This window comes from Alligator mississippiensis, chromosome 16 (genome assembly GCF_030867095.1).
Source record: "Alligator mississippiensis isolate rAllMis1 chromosome 16, rAllMis1, whole genome shotgun sequence".
NCBI classification, from domain to species: Eukaryota; Metazoa; Chordata; order Crocodylia; family Alligatoridae; genus Alligator; species Alligator mississippiensis.
This window is the reverse complement of record NC_081839.1, coordinates 29,768,601-29,790,711: the sequence shown is the minus strand read 5'-3', so window position 1 is coordinate 29,790,711 and position 22,111 is coordinate 29,768,601. Positions and strand designations below refer to the sequence as shown.

The window sequence follows — 22,111 nt, the reverse complement described above, 5'->3', positions numbered from 1 at the left end:
AAGGTCAGATTCTGAGTTAGTGGCAAACATTAGAAGTGGGTAAACTTGACTACTAATTTACCCATGACAAGTTATTTGAGCATCTTTAGATGAACAATCTCCCATGTGTAATGCGCAGGGATTTAATTAGTTGCACAGAGTGCATTATGGCACTAAGCAGTTGGTTCAGCAATGTAGGAATGACATAAATAAAGCAAGCCCATAAACTTTTATCACTTGCCTTAAGATAACTGTTTGTCATGCCCATATACTTTGAATGGCCGTTTGCTATATGGATGTAATTAAATGCCGTAGAATTTCATTTAATTTTAAACAATGCAATTGCTTTCCATATTGCAAACAATAAACTTATCCCTGCATTTCATGCTATAGGTTTCCAACCCAGATGGAGACTTGAGATTCACTGTTTTAAATTCTTCTGTGCTTGAACGGCCCAGAGCCCTGGCTCTGGTTCCCAAAGAAGGGTGAGTAGGACCTGTCTGTGATTTAGGTATGCTCACATGTCTTATTAAAACCAACCAAGAGAATCTAGTGCTTTTCATCAATATTAAATTAATACAAGACACTAGTATTGTGTCTTCAACATGCTCTTTTGAAAGCCGCATTCCTCTGCTTCGACTACAATGAGGGTAACTGAACTTCACTTGAATTCGGGTAGGGATCAGCTTTCCATTTTAGCCAAACTGCACTTCACTTACCATAACTTCCTACCTGCAACGCTGTTAACAGTAGAGAGCTGGGCTATTCCTTGCATGTATGTGAGGAAGTCACCTAACCACTCATCTTCCCAGGACCAAGCTTAATGCAGGCCAGTTGCCTGATTATCTGCTCAGCTTCTCAATGGGTTTTGCATGCTGGACTCCCTGCTCTCCTGGCCCCAATGCTCCCATAACACAACTAGATTGTTTAAAGCCAGTTGAGGTACATCTATAGGGACCCCAGCCGAGATATATCCATGGTTCATGTAGTTTAGACACCTGGAACCTATTCTTTGTCCTGGGTGAGTCCTAATTACAAAGTCACGTTCTTCCTTCCAAGAAGGTTTGAGGGCTGAGCTCTCTTTCACTTGGAAGCCAGTTTTGATGAAGCCTTTCATTATTATTTTCAATACACTCTTTCAATGGCCCTTATCAGGTTGATGTTCTGGACTGACTGGGGAGACTCAAGACCGGGCATTTACAGAAGTGATATGGATGGTTCATCAGCCAGCTGCATCGTCTCTGTGGGAGTGCGGTGGCCAAATGGCATTTCTGTGGACGATCAGTGGATCTACTGGACAGAGGCTTACATGGACAGAATTGAGAGGGTGGATTTTAATGGAATGCAGAGATCCATGATCCTGGACAGCCTTCCGCACCCCTATGCTATCGCTGTATTCAAGGTATTTATGTAGCGGTCTCACAATGTAGGTACATATAATCAATCACGTCATTATAGATGCTCTTCATTTTGCAGTGTGTTGGGAGTTAGGACTTTTGGACCCCTGTTAGTACTGGCTCTCAGGGGTTAGAGCCAGACATTTTCCTTGGATCTGCATTGCACATGTTCACACAGACCCCCAAATCTCAGAGCCTGGCTCAGCTCAAACTACCCCAAGTTGGAATTGAAACTGGGATAGACAGCATGCAGTATGAGGTGGTGCCAGGCTCACTTTAGGCTCTGTCCTAGTTTGGTGAAGTTGTGCTGTTGTCAGCAGAGGTGGCTTTTGTTTCAGTGCTGCACAGGTCTAGTTTTAGGCCCATCGTAGCGTATCTCCTTTGGCTTTGAGAAGGATTCTGATATACCCATTCTCCTGAAATCTCAGGTTGAGAGCCAGGGTAGGCTGGAGAGCTGCCTTCTTGTCTGAGCCTGGCTTCATATTCATGCTATACCAAGTTTTATTCACACCCTGTTGTTTCCATCAAGCAGGAACAAGCAGTAAAGGAGCAAGAGACAGAAAGTTGTTGGCAAATCATTTGAAAGCAATACATCCCAGGGTCCCCATCTGTAAACCAGGGAATACTGCTCCAGCTTTGCGCTGTTTCAAAGTTGCTTGAAATACAAGAGACAAGTTTAAAATAGCATTAGCCATATATGAAACCTCCAGGGTAGTGGAGGTAAAACAGGAGACATTACACTGCAGCTGACTTTGTGAAACTGGTTGTCTGCATTAGTTGGCTTCATTAACAACGAGAATTAAGCAGGAATTCCTGATTTTTAAATCTTCTTCCAAAAACAAAATGGTATGGGGAGGTCCTAGCATTTGGAGTCCATTATATTTGCTTATCTGCACCAAAGTCTAGTTTGCACTAAGGAGCAAAGCTTATGTTTCAGAATGAAATCTACTGGAACGACTGGTCACAGCTGAGTATTTTTAGAGCATCCAAGTACAGCGGATCGAGAATGGAGATTCTGGTTGGCCGATTAAATGGGATCATGGATATGAAGATCTTTTACAGGGGAAAGACAACAGGTAATTGCGAGTGTGTGTTTGCCCAACCTTTCCTGTGTGAACTTTAAGGCTAAGATGTTCAAAAGCCAACAAAGTCATTTGGAGGTTGAGTTCCATGAAGAGGGTTGTAGGTGTGCGTCTGTCTCCTGTTACCTGAGCCCCTCCTAACCTTTCACACAGTCTGGGTCACAGAACCGCATGAGACAGGGGAGTAATTACCCATTTTACACATGCAAAGCTAATGCATTGAAAACCTTGCCCAAAATTGCAGGGGAGGTCTGTGATAGAGATGGGGATTGAAAACCAAGTTTCCAAGTCCCATCTGTTTTCCAAGTCCCATTTCCAAGCTCTAGCCCCTGGCTCATCCTTCTTCAGATTTCCATTGTGCAAATGCACCTGAATCCTCTTGAGGACCTTGAAACCTTAGCTGTAATATTAAGAAATGACTCTTTGTTGACAGTGGTCCTTTCTGGGAATACATAACAGTGTGATGTGTGTTTATAATTATTTCTTTATCACAGCTTAGCATTAAAATCATAGAGGATGTGTCTCTCTCATTCTCTCTCATACATTCTTTGTGTCCCATCAGTTCAATAGTTACTAATAGTTATTATCATCTGATAGCTCATAAGTAACCCTGAATTAAATGAGTTGTTGAGTCTCACCCTGAGAGACAGGTATGCATATACTACAACACCCCCCACCCCCCTTGCCCCTCTTGACCTTGAGTTTGTTGGCACTGGATTTATGACCCAGATACCTTGATTGGGGCAGACCCAAACCCTCAGAGTGACCACGACCTCTGCCTTCAATAATAGGCAAATTTTATAGACACACAGTGATTGCCTGGTCAAAAGGGAATTCCTTCTCCAAGCTGTGACACAGATGCATAGCATTCAGAGTTACAGGTTTGGATAGAGCTACAGCAGATGCATCCGAATAGGGATTTCAAGTAGCACCTTTGAATGACCTCAGGCCCATGTATAGACCATTCCCACCAAGACTTCCCAGTTTCCCGGAAATAATGTGGACTCTTTCTGATCACTTTGAAGCAGTCACTGTTAAATTATGTTTAAGCCTCAGCAGGTTCTCAATCTAATCTGAAAGAGTCTGTAAATGCAGATTAACAAGCACTTGAGCAATTGTGTTTTCAAGCATTCTTGGTAATGTGGAAGCCAGTGATAGCCTCTCCTTGCCTTCTGGTGCTTTCATACGTAGTCTTTGGAAGGGGATTCGTTTTGAGCTGACTACAGAGAGGCTTGCACTTCTTAAGCTTTTCTGAACTGCAGCCCCTGCAAACAACAGGCAAAGGCTTTGAGGCCCTTTTCTAGTCTAGCTTTTAAGAAATGGACAGTGACCCCGAGGCCTGGATTTGAGAAGTCGAAGGAGTTAAAATGAAACATGAAGCAGAGGGGGAGAGGAAGAGGCTTGTCTCAGTTTAGGGTTGCTGTTACCAGTTCCATGTATTGCAGTAGAGCATAGGAGCCCCAGTCAGGGATTGGGACCCAAATGTGTTGTGATCCCAGAACATCAAGGCAAAAGCAGTCTCTGGTCCAAACAGCTTGATTTGCCTTCCTCCTCCCCATAATCAATGTTCACAATGCACCTGTGTGGTGGGTCTCATGTGCTCTCACTAATACCGGCGGGTTTTATCTTGCAAGACAGAGAACATGCTCCCAAAGTCCAAATGAGTGTAAACCTTTACCTCCAAGGGCCAGAGTGGAAACCTAACACTGTAGGGCTGGTTTCCAGAGAAGCCAAGGGCGTGATCCGAGACCAAGGCCCAGGCTCTACGCAGCGTGTGTCCGTGCAGGATACTGATGGTGTTCCCCCCAAACAGGGCAGAACGCCTGCATTGCCAAGCCTTGCAGCCTGCTCTGCTTACCAAAATCAAACAATGGCAGGAGCTGCAAGTGCCCAGAGGGAGTCTCCAGCAGCCTGCTCCCATCGGGGGAAGTGAGGTGCGACTGCCCACGTGGCTATCGGATGAAGAACACCACCTGCATAAAGGAAGGTAAATCTGCATCCGGGGTAGCAGGAGATGAGTTAAAATCACTCGGCCAAAAAAAATGGCATTGGGACTAACCACCGCTCGTTCGTTCTTTTGACACGTGCTCTAGAAAACACCTGTCTGCCCAACCAGTACAGATGCTTCAATGGGAACTGCATAAACAGCATTTGGCAGTGTGACAACGATAATGACTGTGGAGACATGAGCGACGAGAAAAACTGCCGTAAGTGCCCCCCAGGTCACTCCCTGATGCGGGACGGTTTATTGAGGCAGTTTGGGGCGTAAAATGCTGTAACGCAAGATGGAGGAAGGAGAAGTTATGATCAATCCATGTTCCTTTCAAGCCTTTCAGCTTCTTGGCCAACTAATAGAAAACGCCGCAGTGCATTAAAGGACAAAGCCACCTATTGAGAGAAAATCAGGCGAGACCCAGTGAATGCAGGATGTGAGAGAAGTAGCTGAGCTTTCCCAAAGCCTGGGGGTTTGGTTCACTCCTTATATAAATAGAGGCAACTTCAAAATTTGGGTCTGGATTTAGAACCGAATGTTAAGCTTGTTTTGTGCCCGAGGCATGTCGGCCCCTGCAGCTCAGAGTCAGAAGCCTTTACCCTTCTTCAGAGTTTGACTTTATAGACAAACAAATGAAATCATGACAAAATCCAGGCTTGACCGGTCTTAACAGCAGGCTTCTTTGCCCGCCTGCTACATGCTCAGACCAAAAGGCTCATCTTGGTGAGGACAAGTCAGTTTTGAAGACTGCCCCCTTAGCTGTTCTTTTCTCTGGCTGCCGGGCTCGCTCTCCTGGCTTGCTGGTGGGTGTTGCAGGGTGCAGTTGGTTTCAGCTCTGTCTGCAGGACAGACCATGAACCCCTAGCCTGGCGGGTCTAGGAGGAGGTCAGTGAGCATATCATCACCCTGCTGTGTGTTTCTAATTGAGCTAGTTGTAAGGTAGTGGGAGTAGCTCTGATGATGGGTGCCTCCTTCATTGCATTTTTCTTTGTTTTTATTTGAACGCACTTGACAGGCGAGTTTGGGTGGTGGAAGGAGTTATTTAAATGACAACCTTGAATCCTCCCCCTTGTCTCCTCATGCATGCGTTAGCCACAACAGTGTGCGACACCGAGACTCAGTTCCACTGCCAGGGCTCAGGGACTTGCATCCCGCTGTCCTACAAATGCGACCTTGAGGATGACTGCGGAGATAACAGCGATGAAAGTCACTGCGGTGAGTACGCTGAGGAGAGCCAGGAGCTGTTTGTCTCCGTCAGATGTCTCTCCCCTCCTCCATCCAAGGGAGAAAAAAAGCCTTGTCTCATACAGTTCTTTCCACCCTCTGGGGTGTGAACCTGCTCTCACAGAGACAGAAAAGGTGGAAGGAAGAGAGGAGAGAGCTCCTGTGCAAGGTAGGGCCTCTCTAGCTCTAAGGAGAGCCTGGGGAGGCACCCACACTTCACACTGACTGGTTCATCACAGTCCAACCCCTGCCACACATCTAGGTTGCTCCTTTGCTAGTGCCAGCATTGTGCAGTGCAAAGGGGTGAGTTGCACAAGAGAACGGAGCAAGAAAGTTGCCGTGATGCCCTCATATTCCTCCTCCAGGTGCTTGAGCCAGGATTAGACACTGCTTGTGCAGCCCCCAGGTCTTGAGACTCATGCCAAAACACCTTGAGACACCCCCATCCCCTCCCCATACCTCACGCAGCTCCAAGGTCTTTGTCACCAAAAGCCACCATGGCTGCAGATGAAGGGGTGTGGCAGTAACACCTTTACCCCAGTGCCTCCTAAGGTGAGAAACCCTTAGTTCACCAGGGTTTTTTGCAGGCAGGGATAGGAGTCAGAGCTTCCTGTATCAACAGCCCCAGCCTCCTCCCATCAAAACCAAACAAGAGCCCTTTTTAACTATAAACAGTCAATGGCACAGTGTCAAGTGGCTCCAGTTTGTGATAGAGAACAGTGTTGCACTTATAACCCAGCCAGGTCATTACAACCCTTGCAAAAGAGCTTGAAATCCCAGATTGCAAAGGAGGCTCACAGCTCCATTTTCTGGGGCACCTGAGCCCCTGCAGCTCGCAGCCACTCGAATGGGAGTGCATGTTGCTCAGCTTTTCCAGCTGGCAGACTGTCTGCCTTGAAGAGTTCACGAGAGGTGGGCTGTTAAATCCAAATGAGCACAGAGGATGGGAATCAGAATGACGTGGTAGCTGTTGGTCTTTCAGGACTAGAAACCACACGCTAAACAAGCTTTCAAGACTTTGAACACAGAGTTTCAGCCTGTCCTCCTCAGCTAGCAGCTCGTGTTGGATTTGCACCCCCTCTAAACTCCATGGGCTTTGTCCACAGAGGCTCACCAGTGTAGAAACGATGAATTCAGCTGCAGCTCGGGGATGTGCATTCGTCTTTCCTGGATGTGTGACGGCGATAACGATTGCAGAGACTGGTCAGACGAAGCAAACTGCACTGGTAAGCGCTTTGATACGATCGATAACCCTGTGCTGGAATTGCTCGTTACGAGCTGTCACCTGCTTTAAGCATCTTTAAAGGGTTTGTATTAGGGTAGTGCTTTGCATAGAAGAGAGCAGCCTATGTGGAAAGGTGTCAGTTTAACTCTTCAGAGGCAGGAGATTGAAACTGCCACTGCCAGATTGCTGCTGCATTTTGCATTAGTGACTACTGTAAGGGAAGGCTGATTGGCAGTGGCGTGAGGTTTAAAGCAGAATCCTCCTGAAAGTAAAGGACAGAGCCAGTGTCCTTTGAGGTCAGTGGAAGGACAGCTTTGGATCAGCTCTTCACAGAGCGCACCTAGTGTAATATAGTGGTTCTCAACCTTTTTGGTCTCAAGGCACCCCTTGTTAGGCTCAGGTTACTCCTTTGAAAATGTCCGCTCTTAGCTTTCACTTGTCTTTTGACTCTGGAAAAATAATAGAATGGGTCTTCTCTTGCAACACATTCAGAAAGACCCCATCTGAGTCGTGCCAAGTATCCTGGCAGTCAGGTGTGGTAGGTGCATTTACATATTAGGCCCAGAGCCTGTTCAGTCATGATTAGTTTCCAATATGTTGAGTCCTGCAACTTAATTGTTGCATGTTGGCTGACTCTTTATCGAGCACTTCCTTCATTTTATACTTTTGCAGGGGAAGCCCTGGCAGATCCCAGTGTTGTGGCTGTAGCGCCCTTTCTTTGATTGCAAGAACTGAAAAGCTTACACTGCCTTACAAATTCTGATCAGTCAGTAGACATAAGGGTGCTGTTGGTCCTGGAGATATGAATAAGGACACTTTCCCTTGAAAAGGGCTTGGTGGTTACAACGTGTAGAGAGGTTGGTGTGCAGTGACCTAATTTCCCTGCTTGACCTGTGATCATTTTGTGAACATTAAATAGTGTGAAGGAAACAGGGGGTTTCTTTATGACTTCTAAGTGATTTCACTTATCCAAGAGATGGGCCTGCTTAGCTCAGACAGCCACTGGTCTTCACATGGCCTGGCTGCTCTTCACCCTAGTCTTCTAGCTTCAGATGTGAAGTAGATGCGACTAATAAAGATTCATGTACTAAGGCCACGAATCGCCTTTCATTCACATCATACACTAGTGCAACATTTATGGAGTAACTGGATTTGCCCCTGATTGCAACCAGGATTACATCAGGCCTTGCTTTGTTTCTCCACTTACATGCTAGAATCTGCCTAAAGGGAGAGAAGCTTACACCAACAAAAAGCTAAAATGAGAAGAGTCCTGAGCACCCACTAAAATCCAGCCCCTGTTTCTAACCACTGAACATTTATTACTTCCTCTCCGATGTTTTTTGTTTAAAAAACTTCAAGTACTTGCACGGGGAAGAGATGTCAAAATGATAGGTGACTTCTTAATTTGGAGGATAAAGGCATAACTAGATCCAAGTCACAGCAAAAACGAGATGCAAGTGTTTAGTGTGGAAGCTAATTAACACTTGAACCCTCTAATCCAAGGATGTGGGAGCTAATCCAGTACTGCTAATCAAGGTTGCACTTCCCTCTGATATATAAACGATAGTTCAAAAACAAGTTACGGGTATAATATAGAAATTGCTGCGTCAGGTTCTGTTTCCTGTTTTAGGCAGGAGGTCGGGTAATCACAATGGGCAAATTTTGCTGCATTTATTGAAGTAAAAGACCTTTTGATACATGTAGGAGGTTAGCTCAGGTCAGACGTACAGATTATGGTCCTAATCAGTTCTGCAAAAGCAGGGGACTGAAGTCTGCGAACAAGTTTGAGATCTTCCTATTAAGCCCAGTTGAAGAATTTAACATTCCTCCAGTGTGCGCGCCTGAAAGTACTAAGCTAGAGATTGTGGTCATTTGCATTCCATAAGTGTGGCTATGTAAGGAGGTTAATTTATATTGGTCTCACTTATCTCTCATATGAGTTTCTCAAAGAGAATTACTACAGGAAGGGAACCTACTTCAAAAAGCGTATCATTTTTGTTAAGCCTGAAGTTGAAATTATCTAAGAGGATCACAATTATTTGAGAAACATTTCATCTGACTCCACCAGCTGCATTTATTGCTCTTATCTGAAATAATTACATTTCACACTGAATACCTAATAGAATATTACCACCAGAAGATTTGTATTTTGTAATATCTGGAAGTGCACGTCACTAGCTAGGCTAAAATGTAGCATGCAGTTTAATTAAGTTGAGCGTTGCTTTTCTCCTAGATAACAAATAATATTATCTGTCCTGTTACCTTTTTTTTTTTTTTATTGAAAGAAAGCATACAGTAGATTAGGCTCCAAACCTTGTTGTATTAAAAAAATCAAATGAAAGACGTATGGGAGTTCAGTACCCAAAATCCATTGTAATCCAGAGGAATTGGGTCCCTAATTCTCTTAGGCAACTTTGCAAATTCCACCTTAAAATGGTTAAGAATGTCTTTGAGACCTTAAGTATAACTAGGAGGTTCTCTCTTTGCCTTCTTTGTCAGGTTAGGCACTTCTGTGCATCTCCTCCCTGTTGGCACTGGATTTATGACCCAGATACCTTGGTCTGGGCAGACCCAAACCCTCAGACCGGCCAGGACTTCTGCATTCAATAATAGGCAAATTTTATTGATACACAGTGAGAAGAGATAAGAATAATGCAGGCAAGGGAAACAAAACAATCCCCCTCCCGGATTCTATATCTACCAGTTCTAGGGCTGTCACAGAGGGAAGGTACATCTGGCCAGCACGCGAGCTTCACCCTGTGATTCTTTCTTGAATCTCAGATGTTAGCAGCTTGGAGGCCGAGGGCTGAGGCCCACCCTCCAGTGGGGTGGGTGAGATGGGCTGGTGGTGTGCCCTCTATCCATCGTAGCCTCTGGTTCTCCCCTCAGGGACCCTTTGCTATTCTGAAATCCCTCCTTTTGTATCCTTTCCCTCCTCTGATGACTCTTCATTCCTGGGCATTGTTGATTGGCCTCTCTCTGGTCATCATACTGTCCATGTTCTGCTCTGTCAGCATATTCCTTTTTTCCCAAACCCATCACAAGCACACATTTTAACTTGGCCTGTCCACCAAAACTGGAAATCCCGAGGGCTCTGCAGCTGGGCACTGTGGCCTAGCCAGTGTGGCAGAGTCCCTTATCTCATGGTATGGAACAGTGTGGTACATATCTTCAGTTTCTGTGTGTCTGCTGGCTTCAGACATAGCGGGCCTCGAAGGGAACCTTGTGACGAACAGGATTTTAGAAACCAATTAACCCTTACTATATTGTGCTAATGCAGTATCTACTTTACCTACAAACCAATCCCCAAAAACAAACCTCTAAATATCATTTTCTAGCCATCATTCCCTGTCAGCAGGCAGTGACAGTATTAATAACCTTTTTGTGATGGCATCTCTTGTGTATAAGAGTCTTGTTGGCTCACTGAAAGGTTATTGCTGTCTCCAGCAAGGTGCAGGCATCTCTGTACCTTTGCTAGCTGACACAGAGAACTGAAGAGAGATGTGTATGACTCTAGAAGTTCTCCAAGGTTTTAGAAACATTAACTAACCTCCAAAAACTACCTGCTGAAGTGCAGTTAGTCAATAGATAGTGTACAGAAGGATCACACTTGACTTGCTGAGAATCGCATAGCAAGCCAGTAGCAGAGCCAAAGAGAAGCAGGAGCCCCTGTTCCCAGGTGCTTGCCCTAGGCTCCAGGTCAGAACAACCCAGTGCTGTAGATAAGTGAATAGACATTTAAGTTTGCTGTAAAGAAACAAAACAAAACAAAAAACCCCCGTAAAGCAATATGGTTTATTTATGTAGGGTCTAAGGCAGTGCCTGGTGACCTAAATAGGACACTGGGTGAAGGCTGTAGTTTAATGCTTTCCCGGTTGGTGTTCAGCAGTATACCATACATGTGAAGCCTCCAGTTTCCAGTGCCGGAACGGACATTGCATCCCCCAGCGGTGGGTGTGCGATGGTGATGCCGACTGCCAGGACAGCTCCGATGAGGACCCTACCAACTGCGGTAAAAGCTCTCGTCTCACCTTGGCAGGGGTGGTGGGGAGGGACTGTTGTTATCACTATCCTATCCACCGTTTTATTAAATGGCAACCAGCTCTGGGACTCTGAAACAAGGTAAACCAAAGAACAGCCAGCCTGAGGAGACCCCAGAAAACCATCTCTCTTGCCATAAGTGTTGGTTTTATTGTAGTACTAAAGAGTCCACAGCCAAGATCAGGACCTCATTCCTGCCTTAGTGAGGTCTATAGACTGAGACACAGTCTACACTGCACAGTTTTGTGATCTAGCTGTGTTGGGCATGAGTATGAAAAGTTCCCATGCTCACAGAACTGGCATTGAACCCCTTTCTGCACGCAGCTATGCCAGAAAGAGGGCTCCTGCCTGCAGAGATGCTGTCCTTCGGAGAGGCAGAAAAACACCCCCTGCTGTCATATGCTGATTTGTTGGCAAAGCTCCATAACATAGACAAGCCCTACATAGAGAAAAGAGATGAGAACTGCAACTAATTCTGGGGGACGGGAGGAGCGTAGGGTGCTCCTAAGATTTGCTCATTGCATCTTTGTTTTAATGAGGAAAATGATTTCCTGTTTTGTCCAAAGTATCTCTATGAGGGCTGAATTCCTTCCATAATCAAGATGGCTTTTTTAAATTCTGTTTTCAGAGAAAAAATGCAATGGGTTCCAGTGTCCGAATGGGACCTGCATTCCAACCAGCAAGCACTGCGATGGGATGCACGACTGCTCTGATGGCTCTGATGAGCAGCACTGCGGTAAGCACGCAGCGGGAGCTTGGGTTTGATGGGCCAGGGCCCAACCTCTGGGTCAGTCAAGTACAGATGAGTGCTTGAAAGGAAAGCAAAGATATAATGTAGGGTGGGGGGTGGAGGGGCAGGGTGGCTGATTCCTTAAAGGCTGTGACAAAGTGCCTACACCCTGATGCAAAGGAAATAAGTCTGGGTAGATACATAGGTAGTAATGGTTCATCAGAGTTATCGAGCCCTTTGTGAGCTCCACCTGCTGTATTTGACTCTGTAAATCAAAGGAGATAGTTAAATGCATAGGGATCAAACAACCGCAGACCTTTCAGAATAGCACAAGGTTTCTTACCACAAAGTACTGAATTTTCATCTCTCTCTCACCCCACCAACCCTCTCTGTTTCTTCCAGAGCCCCTTTGCACACGTTACATGGACTTCGTGTGTAAGAACCGGCAGCAGTGCTTGTTCCACTCCATGGTGTGTGATGGCATTGTCCAGTGTCGGGATGGCTCAGATGAAGATGCCGACTATGCTGGATGCTGTAAGTATGGCAGAAATCACAGTGCCTTGCTCTTACCTCACACCTAGTGCCTTTCAACCTGGGGTCCCGGAGCACTCTACAAAGGAGATGAGCATGTTGCAGACAGGGAAACTGAGGCACAGAAACCAGCTGCAGGGCTGTGACTAGAGCCCTCATCTCTTGCGCCCCAGTCCAGTGCTTTGTCTACTACCCTGCAATGCCCAGAACAGAGTAAAGTAGGATTCCTGTTGAAGAGGAAAGATGGGCTTGAACAGGTCCGCTCTGTGCTGTTAATGAATTAGCAGAGCTACTTGAGTGCTCGAAAATCCCCGTCCTGTCCTGGGTGCTGACGCACATATCAATGCAGTGCTGGTATTGACAGTCTGGGTTTGTGTTGCTCACTGTTTTCAGTTTCCAAAACTCAAGGGATGATTTTAGGTTCGTGGGATACAAGAGGCCAAGTACAGCAATTGAGCTGTTTCATCAGCTGACCTTTTGGCCTTTGGCCCTCTGTTCTGGCTTTGTTAGAGTCTGGGATGGGGCTGGTAACTTCATCAGAAATATTCCAGTGCGGTGCCCCAGAGACCAAAGGGAGTGCACAGCTGGGGTGGACAAAGGGGCTGCCAAGCAGCACTTCATTTAATCCTGCCTCTGGCAGTGGCTAGTGCCAGGTGCTTCAAGGAAACCTGTGATGGGGATGATTATTCTAACTCCAGGCAGTCAGTCCATGCTTGTTTTATGCCCTGAAACATATTCCTTATGCATCAGCGTGGTCTTGTAAGGAAGCAGTGTAGGCGTCCTGTGCAGCAGCAGCATCTGGGGCTAGTGCGGGAGAGTGCCCTGTCCCCTTTAGACTGCAGGCATCCGTGTCCCTGTGAGGTGAGGCCTTGCAAGCCAGGAGCAAGCAGAAAGACTACCGCTGAAGCCAGCAGCAGTGGGACTGACCTCCCCTCCTTGACATGGCTAGTCACACTCAGAGTCCTGCATCTTCGACTCAAGTGCTGATGAAAAAAAGCTAGATTTTGCACGCTTCCCTTCTAATGGCTTGTTCTGCATTGCCCCGCTTAGCACAAGACCCAGAGTTTCACCGGACCTGCGACCAGTTCAGCTTCCAGTGCCAGAACGGCGTGTGCATTAGCTTGGTGTGGAAGTGTGATGGGATGGACGATTGTGGGGATTACTCTGATGAAGCAAACTGCGGTGAGTAGAGACTCAGTAACCATCTCCGATGGCACAGAGAAGAGCAGTGACTTGCCCTAGTTGCCAATCCTGCATTCCCTTGACTAGACCATGCTGCTGCCCCTCACCCGTTAACCCAGTGAGGTCTTCATAATCTGGAATCAAAGATATTCTTCCTCCTTTGGTTGACTTGAAGCTATGTGTAAGCCTGCTCATTGCAGATTTTTAGTGCATCCTGTATTTGAGCTCCAAGTTTAATCACTGTTACGTGGAAGCACAGCCAGGCAAGACAACCACATGTTCCTATTGTACCTGCCACATTCATCCCTCTGTTTCAGTGACTCAGCTTTTACCTTCTTGTGCTACAACTGGTTTTCAGTAGGAAACTCTTTGGACCAGAGACACGTCTGTTGTCTGGCTATACGCAGCTAGCACACCTCGACTGCAGCATGAACACCAGTAACAAAACCATAGTAGGAACTTTTAAGGGAAGGGCTTAATTTATCAGGGAGGAAAAAAACCCTCACTGCTTAGGAAGACTGGGGGACACTATCCAGCAGGGTTCAGTCACAGGTTAGGCCAAACCCATATCTCCACCATGCTGAGAGCACTTGAAAATGCTAGACCTCACATTTCTATTCTGTTGTTAGAAAATCCAACAGAAGCCCCGAACTGCTCTCGATACTACCAGTTCCAGTGTGCAAATGGGCACTGCATCCCGAACAGGTGGAAATGCGATGAGGAGAACGACTGCGGAGACTGGTCGGATGAGAAGGATTGCGGGGGTAAGAGCAAACATAGCTTTTTCCATTCTCTCTGCTGTTCATTCGCTTTTTGTTAAAGCAGCTGGTCCCTGCCAGCGAGGAAGGACTCTGCTGAGATCATACCGTGGCTCTGGGTACACAGAACATGCATTGCAAATTACAAGCAATAAAAAGTAAGAGATCTCGACTAAATCATGCCTACACTACACATGTCCAAACAAGTGCTGTGGATGCTTCCTGTTCAGCAGAGCCTCTTTTGGGGCTGGCCTTTTGTGCCCAACTTCATTAAACCTGTTTAGAAACCACTTAAATTACACGGATTCAGCCTTCTTGGTGTGGCCAGTTTAGGGCTTTGTCTCTACAGGGACAAAGTAATGCCCTGTAAGAGAGGGGGTGAATTTACAGTGCAGAAACTCCTCACGCGGACTCTTTTGGTGTCATCTGAGAATGACTTTGTGTAAGGGAGCTCTCTCCATTTACTGCCCTAGCATCACAAAATAGTTTTCTGACTGGGTTTAGAGAAACCTGTACGCCTAGGCCAGGCCTTTTGTGCAAACTAGTGAGCGCAGGGCTTGGGTTCTGTGGAACAGAAAGCAATTGCCCTGCCCTGTGCAGCCTGCCGTCCTCAGAGGCTTCCCCCTTGCCTCTGTCAGCTGCCGTGTAAGTGGAGCAATCTGCCCTGCCCTGAGAGCGTGCTGCACACATCTAAGCAGGGCCTGATGTGCAGTGGCTGGTGTGCTGGAAATGTATACCCTGGCTGACTGCAAACAGCCCTCCCTGTGTATTCTTGCCCTGCGTGCGTGCCCTCGGAGGCTACATGCCATTTAGCGAGTGGTTTTGAAATCGGCACGCACAAAGGAGGCCATTTAGATCTTGTGCTTTGATGTGAGCTGTTGGGCTCGGGGCACAGTGTGAATTAAACAGCAAGCAATTCCCCTGCCTCACGTGGGCTGCAGTCCCTAGAGGCTTTCCCTGTTCCTCTTTCAGCTGGGAGGAGGAGGAGGCTTGGAGGCTCTACTGAGTCATGTGACAGGCAGGTAAGTCCTTAGCCCTTTCCTGGCAGTTTGATGTGGCCTCACAAGGCAAGGCACCAGGGTTAACCTGGCTACTTAGCCCCAAATCCTGCAATTGGATTTGCTCAGCCAGACCTGTGCGCCAGTAAGGGGTCACCTTGATTCCAGCAGGAACTGCAGATCTCCTCCCAGACAGATCTGATGTGCAGGACCATGGCCTTAAAATGTGAAGAGGGCTTGTATGCTCGACCCGGAGGCATACCTTGCTCATAGTCCTAGGGTCCAGAAAGGTACTTGTCTCTATGCCGTGATGGAGAAGATGCATAGGAGCAAGTCCAGTGAAATATCTAGGTAGCATGAAATCCAACTGCTTCCCTGAGTCCTGTCTGCTAGGCCAGGGATGCAAAACTCTCAGCAGGTGCTACTGGCCGGCGCCTTGAGCTGTCTGAAGTGTCACAAGCTTCAGTGCAAATTTGAATAGGTTTGTACTATCATGTGGGTTGCTGTCTTCTGCCTCCTGCTTCCCTGCATGTTTCAGCCTGGCTTTGCAGGTCCCCATCCTGCAATTTGGAAGCAAGCAGTTGATTTGCAATGCCCAGTTTTTCCTCTTTCTATCAAAGCTCAGGGACTTTCCCTATCAGTCTTTGAGGAACAGAAAGGGCACTGTCAGCAGTCAGGTGTGAGGATGTGGCCAGTAAAGCCGGCTTTCATGGGTTTATTTTTAGGTTCGCAGATACTGCCCTTTACCACGGCAGCTCCAACGACGTGTTCACCTAATCACTTCCGTTGTAACAGCGGGGCCTGCATCATGAACAGCTGGGCGTGTGACGGATACAGGGACTGCCCAGATGGCTCTGATGAGGAAGCCTGTCCGACTTCATGTAAGGCTTTCTCCTCCTTTACCCACTTTTTTTCCATAAATTCCTTTGCGGGGAGCAGATACCATTAAATGTGATGTTGGGCCAGTATTCAATGCTGATGTAAAAGGGCACAGCTCTCGTGACTCACACAGAGCACATCCATTTCTACATAATTTGCTGCCTTCCAGGGCTTAATGGGAAAATCACCCCTCAGTCGACTGTTACACCCCTCCACTGCCATCCATGATGTGACAGTGGCTTACATAGACATACCCGAGGTAGATTGAGATAGGTTCATTCAAGGACCAGCAGCAGCATAGCCATGGCAGCCCCCAGCCGCCTGAATATTTACCCAGGGTACCAGGTGGGTCTTGCAACCCTGGCTGAACATGGTGCTGCTCCAGCTACACGGTTAATTGGCCCCCAAGCCTGCGAGCTTAAAGCTAACTTGGGCATCTCCATGAGCTGGCGCTGTGCCTTCAGAGGCAATGCAGACACATCCTTCCCAGCTGCACAGCTTAGCCCCGTTGGAGACCTGCAGGGCTGGCTTCCCCATTTCTAGTTTGGGTTTACAGAGTAGCACGTCAGTTGATTTTACAGTCCTCCTGAAAGAGAGGAGATGGAGAAGTGGGATCTGGTTATTTCCCAGCTGCTGGAGAGTTTGATACTTGTTAAGCAGGAAGAGGCTGCCATCTAGCGGAGAGGGGGCATCTGAATTTATTCGGTCCAGCCGAAGCCCGGGAGAACCCAGCTGTCAGTCAGTGCTGTCGCCCGGGGAAGAGCTCTGCTCCGACTTGTGCAGTTCAACCACTCTTCTGTTCCTCCCGGTACCCAGTAATCAATGTCACCGCGACCTCCAGCACCTTCCTGGGCCGGTGCAGCCGATTCGAGTTCGAGTGCCAACAGCTGAGGAAATGCATCCCAAACTGGAAGCGATGCAATGGCGTGGGAGACTGCCAGGATGGCACGGACGAGATGAACTGTCGTAAGTGCTTGTCCCCTGCATGGTGGAGGGTCCTAGGCCCTCCCTTCAGCCAGGCTTTCTTTAACGGGAAGAGCCTCATAAAATGTCTCAGGCCCCTGGGAGCCCTGCTGGGACTGTGTCTGGAAGTGTAGTGTGCCAAGTGCAGTACTAGAGTAAGAAAGTGAGAAATCAATAATAATATAACTAGTGTCTGGATTGGGGCCATACTGGCTAGGTGGTAATAGACAGATAGAGCCCCATTCCAGGTGCCAACATGACGACTTGTTTTCCCAAACTGGAAAATTCAACCCACTCCCTTCATCCGTAGAGATGAATGTTAAAATGCCTGATGTTTGCATTTAAAAAATAAATAAATAAAGCAAAGCCACTATTGTCCCTTAGCACTGAGGAGTGATGATCAGGAGCCAGGACCTCATTCTTTCAGGTGCTGCACCACCAGGGAACAGAAAGCAAAACCCTGCTTCAGATAACTGTCATCACCTCTCATTTGCTTGTTTAAAGCATCCTTGTGTGTGTTCTTAATCTCCGAACGTAACATTGAATCTTTCTGAACCAGCCTTATTACCAGCATCCTCAGTGATAACAGTCTCATACCGATATACTGCAGCAGCTTTCATCTCAAATGATCTCAGTGGGCTGTAATGATGGAGTAGTCATGAATGAGAATTGCAAATTCTATTCAGGGACCTATTAATGTAATGCGCTCACCTCTGCATTTGAACATGGTTACTGGTTAGCAGCACCAGAGAGCGCATTCAAGGAAGAAAGAAACTCTCAACCTCTGAGTCATGCCGTGTTTTTGGTTCCTTCAGCTACACCCAGCACACTGTCATGCCCTGATGGCTATAGATGTGAAGATGGGGAGGCCTGCCTCATGACAACAGAACTGTGTGATGGATTTCTCGACTGCCCGGATAGCAGCGACGAGAAAAACTGCACTGGTAGGTAGCTCCATCACAGGGCTTCTTACATTTGTCATAGCTTGGGCTACATTGTGATACAGAGACCGTCTCATGGGGTCTTGTCCTTCCATTCACAGCAAACCAAAATCAGTCCTTCTTGAGTCATGAGTGTACAGACCATCTGCCTTCCTGGTTCAGAGAACATCATTGTCCATTTACTGCTATAGCAACTGCAGACCTACAAAAGTAATACTAGGGCAGTCAGGAGGGAAGTCACCTGATTTACATGGGTAATGGGCAGGTGCAGTTTTGAAAGCTGCAGCCTCCTCTGCAAGCATGACCCAGAGACTATTGGTACTGACCTGAGCTCCATGCTCCCCACTTGCTCATTCCTCTCATGCCCTCCTTCATTAGCCCTGCAGCGTCAGACACGCTGCACTTTGATGGGCGAGGAACCCAGCCCCGGTCCGTTCTGGGTAGATAACTGTAACGATCGATCACCGTCTCCTCCCAGCCGTGAGATTCAGCCATTTTAAAACTTGAACCGCTTGGGGTATTGAGCATCAATCAGTTTTTAGTTCTTTAATTAAATATTGATTCTGAGAAGCAGCCCAGACTCGGGGGGATGGCGCTGCCGGGACCCGGAGCTAGGCTGGAACGCCGAAGAGAAGCCACAGCTTTCTCCTCCCAGCCAGCACTGCTGCCGGGAGTTTCAGCGCTTCCCCTTTGGACCGGCAGGCTCATTTGGTTTAATTTTCAGCTGATTAGGAAATTTAAGCAGGATCAGCTCAGTGCGTTCTGTTTGGTTTTCTTAATAAATGGAGAAATGAAGCCAGTTGGCTAAGCAGAGCCTGGGGAGCGCTGCTCGTGTCCACAGCTCTGGGCTCAGACTGGAGGAGGGGAGAGGTCTCTGTCAGCAAAGCAGTGATCCTGAGTTGAAGGAAGACAGTGAATGGAGGGGTGTAGATGGAGCAGGACAAACTACATGTGAAGAGACAGAGGAGAACCAGCTGGCCAGCAGAGATAGGGGAGGGTGTATTAGCACACACTGGACCGACGAGTAGGGGCAGGGAGATCTACTACCCAGTGGGTAGGTATACTGATAACAGCGCTCCTTCAGGGCCTTTCAGCCAAGCATTAGGCCAGCATTAGAAGCCAGATCTCCACAATCTCTCTCCGCTCCATTCAGTCCAGGACTATTTTTCCTCTAACTGCCCACTCTGAACTAGGCAATATGGGGAAAAAACCATGCAAAAGAAGACTGTGACAGTTTACAGTTTTGATGTAGATTCATAAGTAAGCATCTTCCACAAGTGAAATAGTGACTCCTTTAGGTCAGGCTGCAGAGAGGGGCCACTTGGAAACGGGAGATACTCTTCTAATGTCATTTTAAATGGGGCATTATCCATGAGCTCTGATTCAGCGTATGCTTCAAAGCACCTCATGCACTGACTGCTCTTTGTGAAGCACTGTATTGGTTTCCCTCCAGTAAAATAATGCTCCTTGTTGTCTGCTTAGATGACACAATTGTGTACAAAGTCCAGAATCTCCAGTGGACTGCTGATTTCTCTGGTGATGTGACTTTAACCTGGGCTCGACCCAAAAAAATGCCCTCCGCATCCTGTCTCTATAACGTCTATTATAGGTAAGGCACACAAGTTATTTCTGCCAAGCACAACTTTACCGTCACTGTGGGTTTTTGTGTGCCGTGACAAAGTTAGGAGAAACCTTAGGCTCTCTGTAGGATCAGGGCCTTACGGGGATTCATTTCAACCTAAAAAAAATTGTTTCTGCATGAAAACCCAGCTCCCAGATGGCTATAAGTAGAGGAGATTGATGGTAAACTGTTTTGCTGTTATTTTTTTCAGCACGCATTTGACAGCACTTTTGCATACAGGTGGTTTTACTGATTTTCCTTATGTAATCAGCTTCTTTTTCTGATTGTTTTCTTTGTTCGGGAAACAATCCTTTGGGTCTTTTCTTTGTGTGGGAAACAATTAGTAGGAGAGAACAAGAGTCAAGTTAGGGGAGAGTAGTTGGAATAAAAATTGATTTAAGTGGCTGTTGTAAATCCTTCAGCTATTTGTAACTTGCTTTTTGAAACTGCTTAACTTTCAAGTTTAACAATGAACAAGAAAAGCAAGCAGTCTCTAAAAGCATAGCCTTATGATTCGCATTCCTGAGACAAGTTAAAACCTCTTGTTACCAAACTGCTTCCAGACCTAAGTGGTTTTAATCTCCTACACAGGATGGTTGGTGAAAGTATTTGGAAAATTTTAGAAACTCACAGCAACAAAACAAACAGCATCTTAAAAGTCCTCAAGCCAGATTGCACGTACCAAGTCAAAGTCCAGGTCCACTGTCTCACCAAAATCTACAACACTAATGACTTCGTTACTCTGCGCACACCGGAAGGATGTAAGCAGTCTTACTTGTTCTCCTTGGACTCCCTAGGTTTGCAAATTGTTGATCAAGTAACCCCAGCATGTGATTCTTAAAGGATAACAGTGGGAAGCATCCCACAAAGTAGCCCCATGCCCTTCTCGAGTGCCTCTCTGATCCCCGTTCCCTGCCTGATCTGCTGCTTTGCTTCCTGCTTCCTTCCCAGTGCTCCCTGCCCAATTTACTGCTTTGTTCTCTGCTCCCTGCCCTGTGTGCCACTGCGCTCCCTGTCCCCTCCCTGATCAACTGCGTGCCACACAAGCTGCCCGTGTTGGCACCTCTAGCACCTGTGCTGCAGCTTGGCCACCCCCCAGTTTAAAAGATGGAATTGCATTTTCTGAATAGCAGCCCATGACCTTTTGCAGTAGACCTAAGGGACACAGCATCAGTGGGAGTTCATTTGGATAGCTCTTTTGATCCCAGGATCTGTCCCCTCATCCGCGGTTGTGCCTCTAACCAAAAAGAAATAGGGTTCGCTGGGAAATTCGCTATTTGTACTACTCTTCGGAGGTTGTGGCATTGTTGGAGCCATGTGTAGGGAATCCAGTATTTGAAATTTTGCTGAGGGTGGAGGCCTGGGCTGGGGAGATGGGACAAAATAAATGATGTTGGTTTCTTTACAGTCAGGAGGAAAACTTGCACTTAAGTCAAAATTTTTCTTGTTAGGTGCAATGTTTCTAAGGGATGGAGAGGACACAAGACACATCCAGGGCCTGTTCATTTCCCCTAGTAGGAGAACTTACTCATAGCCAAGGTCTTGCTTATGGCTCAGCCATTATGGTCCTGACATGCTGACTCCTGTGGCCTGTGCATCCCTAACCTATTTGTTTCTTTGCCAGTACCCGATGCCCCTTTCAATCTTCAGCTGTCTCTAAGCAAAGAGGTCGAAGGCACAGTGAGCAGCCGCTGGACTCCACCTGCGAATGCCCATGGCCTGATACGAGAATACATTGTGAGTGTTGTTCAGTACCTTGTCCTTGGCCCCCGTGTTGAGTGGGAGCTCTGCAGGCAGATCAAAGGAAGGGGTTCCTCTCTCAGGGAGAAGCAACATGACAGTGCATAGCACTGGGAGTTAATGATATCACCTCCGTATCATACAATCACTGAAATACCCATTCAGATTTAGGGATGCCATAAGCCTTTGCTTCTGAGACTGATGACAAGACAGAAAGGTTTCTGTTTCTTTCCTTAGACACATGATAAAAATAATTTTCAGAAAAAGACCCATGGTTCACAGAACTGAGTCGCTTTAACCTGGCCCACTCTCCTGTTATAGGCCATGATAAACCCAAATTGTAAATTTTCCTGGATTCTTGGCAGTCCTCTACACTTGCCAGGGCTGGCGAGGTGAAACTTGTATGGTTTCTGTAGCACGCTGATTCTCAACCAGGGTGCCTTGAGATCCTTTCAAAGGTGCCTCGGGGTGCCATGCAGTGTTAATATTCTCTAACATGCATACATGATTCACCAGATAAACCCAGAGATTTCAAATAAAAATTGATAGTGTTAAAATCATCCTGACCTGCTGGGGTCTGTCTGAGTTCTTTGCCGCAGAAGGATTGCTCTTGTCTTTTCCCATAGTCAAGAAATGAGTGAAAACTAAGAGCTGGCATTTTCCAAGGGGTGCCTTGAGTCTGATGAGGGAAGCGTTAGCTCTGGAAGGTAGAGAACCACTGCTTTAGTAATTTGTGTCAAGGTTTCACTTGCTTTACTTAATCCCTTAATGGATGATATTATTGGTTGTTGGGAAGGACCTGTGATCCACAGGGTGTGTGTAGCAGA

The 22,111-nt window shown here is 47.0% G+C and overlaps 1 protein-coding gene across 2 annotated transcripts in view; it reads left to right on the top strand.

Moving 5' to 3' along the window:
* The window catches only part of SORL1 (sortilin related receptor 1), an 84,440-nt gene that overhangs the window by 45,625 nt on the left and 16,704 nt on the right, over window positions 1-22,111 (top strand). The window contains exons 19-36 of one of the 2 annotated variants that reach the window (XM_014593755.3): window positions 373-464; window positions 1,135-1,381; window positions 2,314-2,452; window positions 4,272-4,445; window positions 4,552-4,665; window positions 5,544-5,666; window positions 6,782-6,901; window positions 10,790-10,912; window positions 11,570-11,677; window positions 12,074-12,205; window positions 13,253-13,384; window positions 14,014-14,148; window positions 15,866-16,021; window positions 16,836-16,985; window positions 17,798-17,926; window positions 19,406-19,532; window positions 20,136-20,305; window positions 21,169-21,281. In XM_014593755.3, coding sequence (XP_014449241.2) covers window positions 373-464; window positions 1,135-1,381; window positions 2,314-2,452; window positions 4,272-4,445; window positions 4,552-4,665; window positions 5,544-5,666; window positions 6,782-6,901; window positions 10,790-10,912; window positions 11,570-11,677; window positions 12,074-12,205; window positions 13,253-13,384; window positions 14,014-14,148; window positions 15,866-16,021; window positions 16,836-16,985; window positions 17,798-17,926; window positions 19,406-19,532; window positions 20,136-20,305; window positions 21,169-21,281 — 2,484 coding nt within the window. Of the gene's footprint in view, window positions 1-372; window positions 465-1,134; window positions 1,382-2,313; window positions 2,453-4,271; window positions 4,446-4,551; window positions 4,666-5,543; window positions 5,667-6,781; window positions 6,902-10,786; window positions 10,913-11,569; window positions 11,678-12,073; window positions 12,206-13,252; window positions 13,385-14,013; window positions 14,149-15,865; window positions 16,022-16,835; window positions 16,986-17,797; window positions 17,927-19,405; window positions 19,533-20,135; window positions 20,306-21,168; window positions 21,282-22,111 lie in introns of both variants that reach the window. The other variant, XM_019487308.2, reaches the window with a different exon arrangement.